The sequence below is a fragment of the Nuphar pumila genome, chromosome 4, assembly GCF_984573655.1.
Source record: "Nuphar pumila chromosome 4, dmNupPumi1.hap1.1, whole genome shotgun sequence".
Classification (NCBI taxonomy): domain Eukaryota; kingdom Viridiplantae; phylum Streptophyta; class Magnoliopsida; order Nymphaeales; family Nymphaeaceae; genus Nuphar; species Nuphar pumila.
The window spans coordinates 120,350,253-120,360,646 of NC_143252.1; the positions used below are offsets into that span (position 1 = coordinate 120,350,253).

General features: G+C 37.4%; 1 protein-coding gene and 1 long non-coding RNA gene across 4 annotated transcripts in view; one reads left to right on the top strand and one right to left on the bottom strand.

Moving 5' to 3' along the window:
- Positions 1 to 2,116, top strand: part of LOC149840825 (UPF0481 protein At3g47200-like) — a 32,492-nt gene extending 30,376 nt beyond the window's left edge. The window contains exon 3 of the mRNA XM_090005140.1: positions 2,006 to 2,116. Within this exon, the coding sequence (XP_089861266.1) occupies positions 2,006 to 2,116 (111 nt within the window). The remainder of the gene's footprint in view (positions 1 to 2,005) is intronic.
- A 2,865-nt stretch (positions 2,117 to 4,981) lies between these two features.
- LOC149840826 (uncharacterized) lies at positions 4,982 to 10,285 on the bottom strand. Of its 3 annotated transcripts, none has more exons than XR_016431606.1 (3): positions 10,168 to 10,285; positions 9,962 to 10,052; positions 4,982 to 5,089 (listed from the first exon to the last, which is right to left on the bottom strand). It is a non-coding gene; the product is annotated as an uncharacterized LOC149840826 (long non-coding RNA). The 3 variants fall into 3 exon arrangements; XR_016431605.1 differs by lacking the exon at positions 4,982 to 5,089 and adding an exon at positions 6,508 to 8,711; XR_016431604.1 differs by lacking the exons at positions 4,982 to 5,089; positions 10,168 to 10,285 and adding an exon at positions 6,508 to 8,711 and having other exon boundaries at positions 9,962 to 10,126.
- Positions 10,286 to 10,394: the final 109 nt, after the last annotated feature.

Genomic DNA, 10,394 nt, shown 5'->3' on the forward strand with positions numbered 1-10,394 from the left:
TATCATTCACTTTCTTGCATTATTCAAATTCACATACTCATGCATGATATCAAAAATTTATGTCACTTGCATGATTCAAATTCATATACTCTCATACATGATATTAAAATCTATGTCACTTGCATAATTCAAATTCACATGCCTATGCATGATATCAAAAATCCTTGACACTTGCATAATTCAAATTCACATACTCATTCATGATATCAAAAAATTTATGCCACTTGCATAATTCAAATTTAGATGCTCTTATGAATATTCATAACAAATTTGTATTCATTTTCATGCATGATCCTGTCATGTCATGGTTTACTATACATGCTCACATGCATTATTCAATTTTTAACATGATTGCATGCATGGTTTAATCTCAATCATGCTTAACATAAAATGCAATTCTATGAATTATTATGCATGCATTGATAATTCAATATTTTCATGTGTAACACCATCACATCATATTTACACACATCACAAAGATATTTAGAAAGATGAAATCACATTCACAAACACGATACATTTATTTTAAGCATATTTTTATGATACAATTTCACATAGAATGCATAATCAAATCGAAAATAAGTTCATGCAAGCATGGATAGTCAAGTCAAATATTGCAATACATTCAATCATTCATATCACAACAATGTCAAACATGTACCTGCAACAAATACACTCCAATATCCTGTTAACTACAACCATGACTAGCATGGTCTCCAAACTACAAAAATAAGAGCACTTTTATTCTCATACATTCAAATCATGATCAGCATGATCTCCAAACTCTAGCAAAACAGTCCTAGATATCCACAACTAAGTGAGTGTGTGAACAGGAAAGTGTTGCATCCAAGAAAGTAAATAACATGTGATGCGCTTGCATCACTTACTCACCATGGGTATTTATCCGATTTGCATGCTTTTGCATTTGCATTTTTCTTATTTTTTTTGCATGGCATTTTAAGCTGCATGTGATGCTTAGCATTAAGCATCATGCATTTTTCTCTGCTACGCACCTGCAATGCACATTCATATAGGCAATATAATGCAATTTCTAATATTTAGATTCATATCATACAACATGAATAACATTCTAAAACTTTAGTTTAAGAATCCTACTTCTTCGATGCGATGGAAGGTAAAGGGAAACTCGAGACTCTGGAAGTCTAGTGCAATCATCGCACACAACACGGTCTACTTGTCCCTCCTACAAAGAGAGAGCGCTACAACTGCAGACACAATGATAAATTCTAAATACGCCTTCACTCATGAGCGATAAGAATCAAAACACAAATCGATAAACCGATTAGCAAAAGCCTCGAAGCGACACACTAACAAGTTCAAAATAAGTTTGGACAGCACCCTATGGTCGCACGCTGCCTGTGCATCAACCCAATGAGGGCACACACATCAATGTACCCGATTCTAATGAAATGTGTATATATATACACTTATTAGAATCAAATCCAGACCAAGAAAACAAAAATAAGAACCGATAATGCAAAGGATACCCCTACTGTTATGCAGGGCAGCCCTGCACAATTCCCTAGGTCAAGAATCGAGTGCACAGGAACAGTCGTGAAAATAGTAGGAATCGACCGACATAAAATTATCGGCTACAAATCAAATCAATAGTATATCTATAATTCAACCCATTAACAAATAAGAAAAAAAAACAAAAGAACAGGAAAAACAAAAGGAAACAGCAGTGGGTGATTGAATCTCACGCACATCCGTGATTCAGCGAGAAAGGGGGGGGGGGGGGTAAGGGGTTTTGATCCAGGAGAATGCGGGGTACTAAGCAAACACGCCTGTGTGCTTGCAGAACCAAGATTAGGGTAGCTCGGTTGGGATAGAACACCCAACTGATATGCTCCCTAAACAACCCAAAGGAATGAAATCGCAGGGGAACTGAGTTCTCAAAGTAAGGAGGGAACTCGATTTCTCCAAATCAAACGAGAAACTGATCTCACAAATCAAAGGGGAACATGGACTCTGTTTTCCCCAGATATGTGCTCATGCAAGCCAAAAGAACAAGGAGATACCCTTCGGCATGGGTGATCGTGCAGAGGTGGTGGAGATGTGGATGTCCGGTGTCGGCGGTGGAGGCACAGGGTGAAGCTTGCTAATGGCAAAAGCCGAGGCTCAGCTAGGTCCACGGATGACAATAGATCGAAGATGGCTTCCGGAAAGGGATTTTCCTTCGGCGATAGATACCTAAACAAGGTAGGAATGACAGTGGCGACGGGAGACCCAGGCGGCGACGATGAGTCATGGCACCGCTTTCGGTCAGTGCTCGAACGAAAAGAGGAATGTGGCGACTGCGTGCATGGCGGGGAAAGGAAACAAAGGAAGAGGCGGTGGTGGTCATGACGGTGGCACGACTCCGACCGATTGGTAAACGGGGAAGGAAGGAGGTGTAGATGCGAAGAGGGCAGTCGGCTGCGAACAATAAAGAGGAGAAGAAGGTGATGCCCTTCGGGTAGCAGGGGTCAGCGACGATGCGGCTCCAACGATGGTTGACGGCGATGGCATCCGGCTCCGATCGACTGCGGATGGGGAAGGGGAGAAGGGAAGAGGAACGTCGACCGACAGGGGTGTCGACGACGGCACAGCTCCAGCGAGGCCACGAATGGGGAAGGAAGGAGGAGAAGAAGGTGAGGTAAGAGGCCACATCGACGGCTCAGGGAGGTCGGTTGTTGGCCGGTGTTTAGATGGGAAAGGAAAGAGGAGGCTGGCGTTCAGATGGGGAAGCTGATTTGGGGGTAATCCAAGAGAGAGAGAGAGAGAGAGAGAGAGAGAGAGAGACCTAGTTGGTCATTTTATATCAAAAAGTACCGACGAATTAGCGACAGAAACATTCTATCTCAAACGCTACCGCAAATTAGCGACGAAAAAATTTTGTCGCTCATCTATCAAGAAGTTGCGACGGAATGTTTCCGTCGTTAATTAGCGACGGATTTTGACACGGAATTTTTTTATCACTAATTCTGTAACTAATTCCAATTTTAGGGACGACTAGTTTTCTCTAGCTAATCCGTCGCTAATTAACGTTTTTCTTGTAGTGTGTGTGCGCATGTGGTGCTTCCTATGCAGCTTGTTGTGCCTTTCGTTTGGCGCGTGACTGCGCTGTTGGCAAAGCTTGTTGTGCCTTTTGCGTTCGCGTGGCTGCGAGGCTGAGTTTGCGATGGTTGCGGGTCATATCACCTGCACCTTTCAACATTACAGTAAAATTCTTTTATCGATAGCACTTAGGGCATGAGCAAGAAACTTCTTCTGTATTTGTCACAGGGAAGTCTATCGTTTGGAAAGCCTTGGCCATTCAAACCCTAGATATGAAAGACAAAGAAGCGTCGAAGACTTGACGTTAGAGATAATGATCTTTTTTATAGGTTTTCGTACCCCAACTAACGGCTGTTCTTTGGACCAAAGGGTGCATCCAGGCCCAGCAGTAGTACCATGATTCTGAAGTAATCGAATCTTCAGGTTGGGCCGATGGGGCTCGTGTTAGCTTGGCTTGTAGGAAAATGATATGGTGTTTCCTGTGATCGCCCACTTGATGTCGCTTAGCCAAGACAACAGGTCCACGAAGGTGAGTAAATTCGCGATTTTCCACCAAGATAATAACCAATCCGCAAGCAGCACATCTTTCGTAAAGCTACTACTGTCTTATCACACGTCTCGACCAAAATGGTAGTCCGCATTGGTTTCATGCCGTTGGTTCTTGTTATGCTTGCCCTTGCAGGCCTTGCTCCCTTTGGTATTGAAGCTCAGATGGTGTGGAAATACGTCCCCAAGGAATACTCGGAATCCCCTTTCCCCTTGGAAATACTACATGAGCTCTCCACCTGCCGATGAGACGCAGCAAACGGTAGACCAAACAGATGCAGTTAAGAACGCTGATGCTAAAGAAAAGCAGCACTAAACCCTTCCAAGGTGTAACTCATGATCGAGGGTCATGAAGATACGAAATAAGCTTTCTTTTCTTCTCTTCTCTTTGTTAATGGAGATACCAAATAAGTTTTCCCTTTTTCTCTGTGTTCTTTTCTGAAGGATATGAAATAAGCTTTCTCTACGTGGAGGGTTGCATCTCCACGTGTATTGCGTCATTATGTTTGTATTTTGTTGTGTGGTGGGTCGCATGGCTGTGCATGTTGTGGTCGTCATATCTGTGATGTGCTTGAAATAGGGCGTGCCAACCCCAGCACTTAAGAAAGCTTTTGGAATGTAAATTCAATCTTTATAGAACGTTGTTCATGGTTAGGGTTGCAAAGGTTTCAACTGATTAGCTTCAATGTGTTAGTTAAATAAACTAATTACTATAGTTGATGTCATGTAAAAAGTAAAACAGATGCACTTGCTACTACGGTAGCTTTGAAACTAAAAAAGATAACTTTTCAATCTTTTTTTATGCACGTAAAACAAATACATTACTCTATTTATAAAGAGAGAAAAGGAAAATAACCTAACTACTACTCAGCGTCTAATAACTTCTATCACTATCCCATTTTCATAAAACAAGCAAACCATTTTTTCTAACTTCTACCATACTTCTACTTCCTAAAAATTAGCCATTACTTTTGAAACTGCTATTCAGGTGAGTACCCCATTTTTACATCACCCCTATAATTCTCCTCCTTGATTTGAAAACCCAAACACGCCTAATAAGGACTTAAGCTTAACAAACTTTTGAACAGGAAGAGCTTTTGTGAATCTATTTGCAACTTGATCATCTGTGGGACAATGCTTAAGCACAACTTCTTTGTTTGCCACAACCTCTCTAATGAAATGATGCTTGAGTTCAATGTTCTTTGTTCTGCCATAGTATACTGGATTTTTTGTCATTAAAATAGTGGCTTTATTATCATAAAAAAATTTTGTTGCTTGATCTTGGCCATGACGCAAAGTTTCAACATTGCGCCTCATCTAAATAGCTTAACACGTTGTTGCAGATGTTGCAATGTATTCAGCTTCTATCGAAGATAAGGCTGTGGAGCTTTGTTTTTTTGAACTCCATGATACTACTCCCGATCTAAGTCCAAACACGAATCCGCTTGTGCTCTTTCGATCATCCACCAAACCTGCCCAATCACTATCAATAAAACCAAGCAATTTAAAGTTAGTAATTGGTTTGAACCAAATTCCATAATCAGATGTGGTTTTAATGTAACAGTGTATTCGTTTTGCTGCTCTCAAATGATGCACGATTGGGTGTTGCATGAATCTATATATCAAACTCACAAGGAACATAATGTCTAGCCTGCTATGAGTCAAATACATCAACCCACCAATTAAACTTCTGAAATAAATCTCATTTGCCTTCATTGTCAATTTCTCATAGGCATTCATGGGAGTTGAGCATCCTTTGCAATTTGACATGTTGAACTTCTTAAGTAGGTTTATTGAATACTTTTCTTGTGATACAAAAATTTCATCATTAGTTTGCCGTACTTGAAGACCAAGGAAATAGTGTAGCAGTCTCAAATCAGTCATCTCAAATTCTTTCATCATTTTACTTTTGAATTCCTCTATAAGAGTATTGGATGAGCATGTATAAATAATATCATCAACATATATACACGCAAGAAGAATATTTGATCCTGCAACCTTGGTGTATAAAGTGGGTTCACTTTTTTGAAAATTATTTTTGTGAAGATATGCATCCAACCGACTGTACCAAGCCCTTGGAGCTTGTTTATAAGGCCATACAAAGCCTTTTTTCAATTTATACACTTTTTCTTATTTTCTTTCAATCACAAAGCCTAGAGGTTATACATCTCCATCCAAATACCCATTCAGAAAGGCTGATTTAATGTCAAACTAAAATACTTTCTATTTCCTTTTAGATGTCAAAGCAAGGACAAGTCTAATAGTTTCAAATCTAGCCACAAGTGAATATGTTTCAAAAAAGTCTACTCCATATTTTTGCATATATCCTTTAACGACCAAATGAGACTTATATTTCTATACTTTACCTTATGCATCGTATTTCACCTTGTATACCCATTTCATGCCAATGGGTTCTTTCCCTGCAAGTAACTATGTTAGTTCTCATGTATCATTCTTTTCTATAGCATGTAATTCTTCTCTCATAGAATTTTCTCACTCTTTATTCACACACGCTTCTTCATAAGTCACTGGCTCGACAACCATAAGAGCAAAAGCACACTTATATATATCGTCTAAAGTACGTACATTTCTAGGTGGCGTATCTCCATCTAGAGTGGATTCAATGCCCTGGTTACCAGTTGGTGGAGATCTAACAACTTTCACCATTTCATCATGAGTGGTGGTAGTTTCAGACATATTTTTTCTCTTCTTTTTTTCGCACCACCTCTAACATATTTTCATCAAATGAAAAATACGGAATTTCTTCTTTGCTCCAATCCCATACATGTTCTTCATAAAAAATAACATCTCTGTGAATAATTAATTTTTTTATGACACAATTGTATAGGCGGTAACCCTTTGTTTCATAACAATAACCAACAAAAAAAGCATTTTCCACTCTTTTGATCTAACTTAGAGCATTCACTTGGATCGATCAATGCATAAGCAACACAACCATAGATTCTCAGGTTACTTACATTGGGCTTTCTCATTTTCCATGCTTCATAAGGAGTTTTATTTCTTATTGCCTTTGTAGGAGATATATTCAGTAGATACATTGAGCTAGCTACTGCTTCGGCCCAAAAATTATTTGAAAGTTGTTTTTCACTTAACATAGTTCTTGTCATTTCTACCACAGTTCTATTTTTTCTTTCTGCGACTCTATTCTGCTGAGGGGTCTTCCTCACCGCCAATTGCCCATGGATGCTATTTTGCTTACAAAAGAGACAAAAATTTACCACCTCTATCTGTACGAAGAACTTTTATGGCATACCCACTTTCTTTTTCAACAAAAATCTTGAATTCTTTAAACTTTTCAATGGCTTTAGATTTTTTTGAAGGAAAATATACCCAACTTATTCTAGTAAATTCGTCAGTGAATAACAAAAAATATTTATTATTATTCATTGACATGGTTCTCATTGAGACACAAATGTCAACATGCACTAATTCCAATGGCCTTTTAGTTCTCCATATTTTTTTAATTGAAAATGGTTGTTGGTGTTGTTTTCCATAAACACACTCTTTGTAAACATTTTTTTGGAAAACTAATGAAAGGTAATCTAGAAACCATATTTTGTTGGCTTAACAATTTCATCCCATTAAAATGTAAGTGACCATACCGTAGATGCCAAAGAATAGATTGCTCATCAACGTTGTCTGCCAACGCATACTTATCAAAACAGAAAATTTCAAGAGGGAACATTCTATTTTGAACCATTTGAATTTTAGCAATAAGTTGCCCAGATTTTTTAATCTCACATGCACCATTATCAAACAAAATAGTGCAACCATTTTGAATCAACTGCCCTACACTAAGCAAATTTTGTGCCAAACCAGGAATATAATATACTTCATAAATTAATTTTTTAATACCTGATTTTGTTTTCATTACCACTGTTCATTTGCCATCAACTTAAACCCGATTATTGTCCCCAAGTCAAACCTCCAATTTTAATGATTCATCAATATATTGAAAGAGACTCTTTTTTCCTGTTATATGGTTACTACACCCACTATCCAAAAACTATATATCATTCTTGCTTATATTAGAATCTATACAAGTAAGAAAAAGATTTTTTTCTTTTTCTACAATATTTGCTTGCTGTTTTGCTTTTTCAAAACAATTTGCCTCAACGTGTTCAAATTTTTTTTAAAAATAGCATTGCCTTCCTTTATAATTTGGATTACCTTTATCACTATTGTCGTATTTTTGGTAGTTCATATTGAACCTACCTCATCCTCTTCCTCGACCACGATAGTCACCATGACAACCCCCACGTGCACGACCTCGTCCATCATTCTTAGGTTCACTATTTTCTTTAACTTCAACTTTAGATAAAAAAACTTGCTCCAATGTGCTTTTAGATGACATGTTTATACATTGCTCATGTGTTAAAAGAGAACTTCTTAACTCATTAAGTGTATAAACTGAAAGGTCCTTGGACTCTTCTATTGCAGTAACAACATGATCATACTTAGAGGGTAAAGATCTTAAAACTTTTTCAATGACTTTTTTATCATGAATAAATTCACCAAAAAATCTCATTTGATTCACAACAACTGAAAGTCTTGAAAAGAAATTTTGAACCGACTCACCTCCCTTCATTGAAAAAGTTTCAAATTCTCTACACAAAGTTTGAAGTTTTATTGTTATGATCTTGCTATCACCATGAAACTCTTATTTGAGAATGGTCTACGCCTCCCTGAACCTAGTAGCATTAGCAATTCTGGGAAAAATGGTATCCACCACTGCTTGCTGCAATACTAACAAGGCTTTAGCATCCTTTTTTCGATACTCATTAATTTCATTTTCCTTTTTGGAAGATTCAATTTTTGCATAACCATTTTCTACCAAATCCCAGAATTCTTGTGAGATGAAAAAGGTTTTTGTCTTAATACTCAAAACCTCATAATTCTCACCATTAAAAATTGACACAAAAGACTGCAATATATTGAAAGTATTAGAGTTAGTTGCCATACTGATTTTTCACAAATATTTCTTACTCCGGCTTTAGCCCACACGCATAACCCTCTTTAGTCGAATTCCCTTGCACACTTTTCTTCACAAACACAATGCCCAGTTAAGTTGGAACCTGATTGCTCTGATACTACAAATGTTAGTAAAATCAACTATTTACTATAGTTGATGTCATGTTTAAAGTAAAACAGATGCACTTGCTACTACTGTAGCTTTGAAACTAAAAAAGATAACTTTTCAATTTTTTTCACACATGTAAAACAAATACATTGTTCTATTTATAAAGAGAGAAGAAAAATAACCTAACCACCACTACTCCACGTCTAATAACTTCTATCACTATTCCATTTTCATAAAACAACGAAACCACTTTTTCTAACTTCTACCGTACTTTCACTTCCTAAAAATTAGCCATTACTTTTGAAACTGCTATTCAGGTGAATACACAATTTTTACATCACCCTTATACAATGGTGGTTTCGAGTTATCTAATTCATTCCTATCTTTTTTTTTATTGGGAATGAATAACTTTTATTGATATAGCAGTATAGATATGTTTGGATGATTGGATCTGATGAGGTTTCAGTATCACACCCACCACAGTAACGCAACAGAAAAGGAACAGTATGGTTCAAATGTTCTTCTCCTAGCTTAATGGAGCCTTTGAACACCTAACAAACACATCATCTTTGTGAGATAACAACTCCATGTTCACCAGTCAAAGCATTCAAACATCCAACAAGTTTATAAATCTCCTTCTCTTGTTGTCCATAAATTCTAATTAATCTATGAAAAAACTAATATAAACATCATAATATGCATAAGCAAGCATAGCATGATCAACACAATCAAGAACTCTATCACGCAACTCTCTCTGCTAATATATTTCTTATATTTGAGATGTAAACATAAAAAGGACGGATCAATTCTTCAACGTCAACAACTTCATTGCAGCTCAATAAGTTAATTTGGAACTACCACGATAAAAAATTGTCCTAAAAAGAAAAAAGTAACCTCTTTTTTCTATCCTAAGGTATGGATTAAGATTAATATATGTGCTCCTGTGTCCAAAAAAAGATTAATATATATGTTGCCAATGGATCGAATTAACAAAAGCATCAAGAAACATGTGCATATCGAGAACCTGAAATGGAAGCAAAATCAGGAAGAAAAAAAGAAAAAAAAAATTGTCGAATCACTTTAATCCAGAAAAGAGACAAAAACCCCTAAAAAAGATCTAATTTCAACAAAAACTCAAGATCAAGAGAGAGAAGAGAAGACACTAATTTTTTTGTTCAACTCAAACGTTGACTATGTTGAAACTTGGAAAACCAGAAACTATGATCATATTGACCACAACATTGAAAAGCGCACCTTCAAATTTCTGTATATTTGAGTCCATGGGTTTCTCCAGATAAACAAGTGCAGCTGCTGAGCTAATTGAAGATTCAGAACGTTGTGTAAACTAGAAGAACCACAAGAAACATACAAATCAAAGATGGAGACAGAGGAGGGAGTGCCTGCGAGAAAAACAAGAGAGAGAGGGGGAGTGAGAGAAACACAACCGAGAGAGGGAGTACCAGCGACGGAGGAGAACGCAAAGAGGAGGCGTCTCTCACAGGCTGCGGCAAAACGAAAGAGGGTCGAGAAAGGGGGCTTCGTACCCTAGCCCGAAAAAACTTTCATAGGAAAGATTCCTCCTAGCCTCTTTAGAAAAATTCTCTTTGAGAGAATTTTTCTCTAGTTTGGAACCGTGTTTTTCCGACCGGTATCACTTTTCATACATCTTTCCCACTTTTTGGTGATC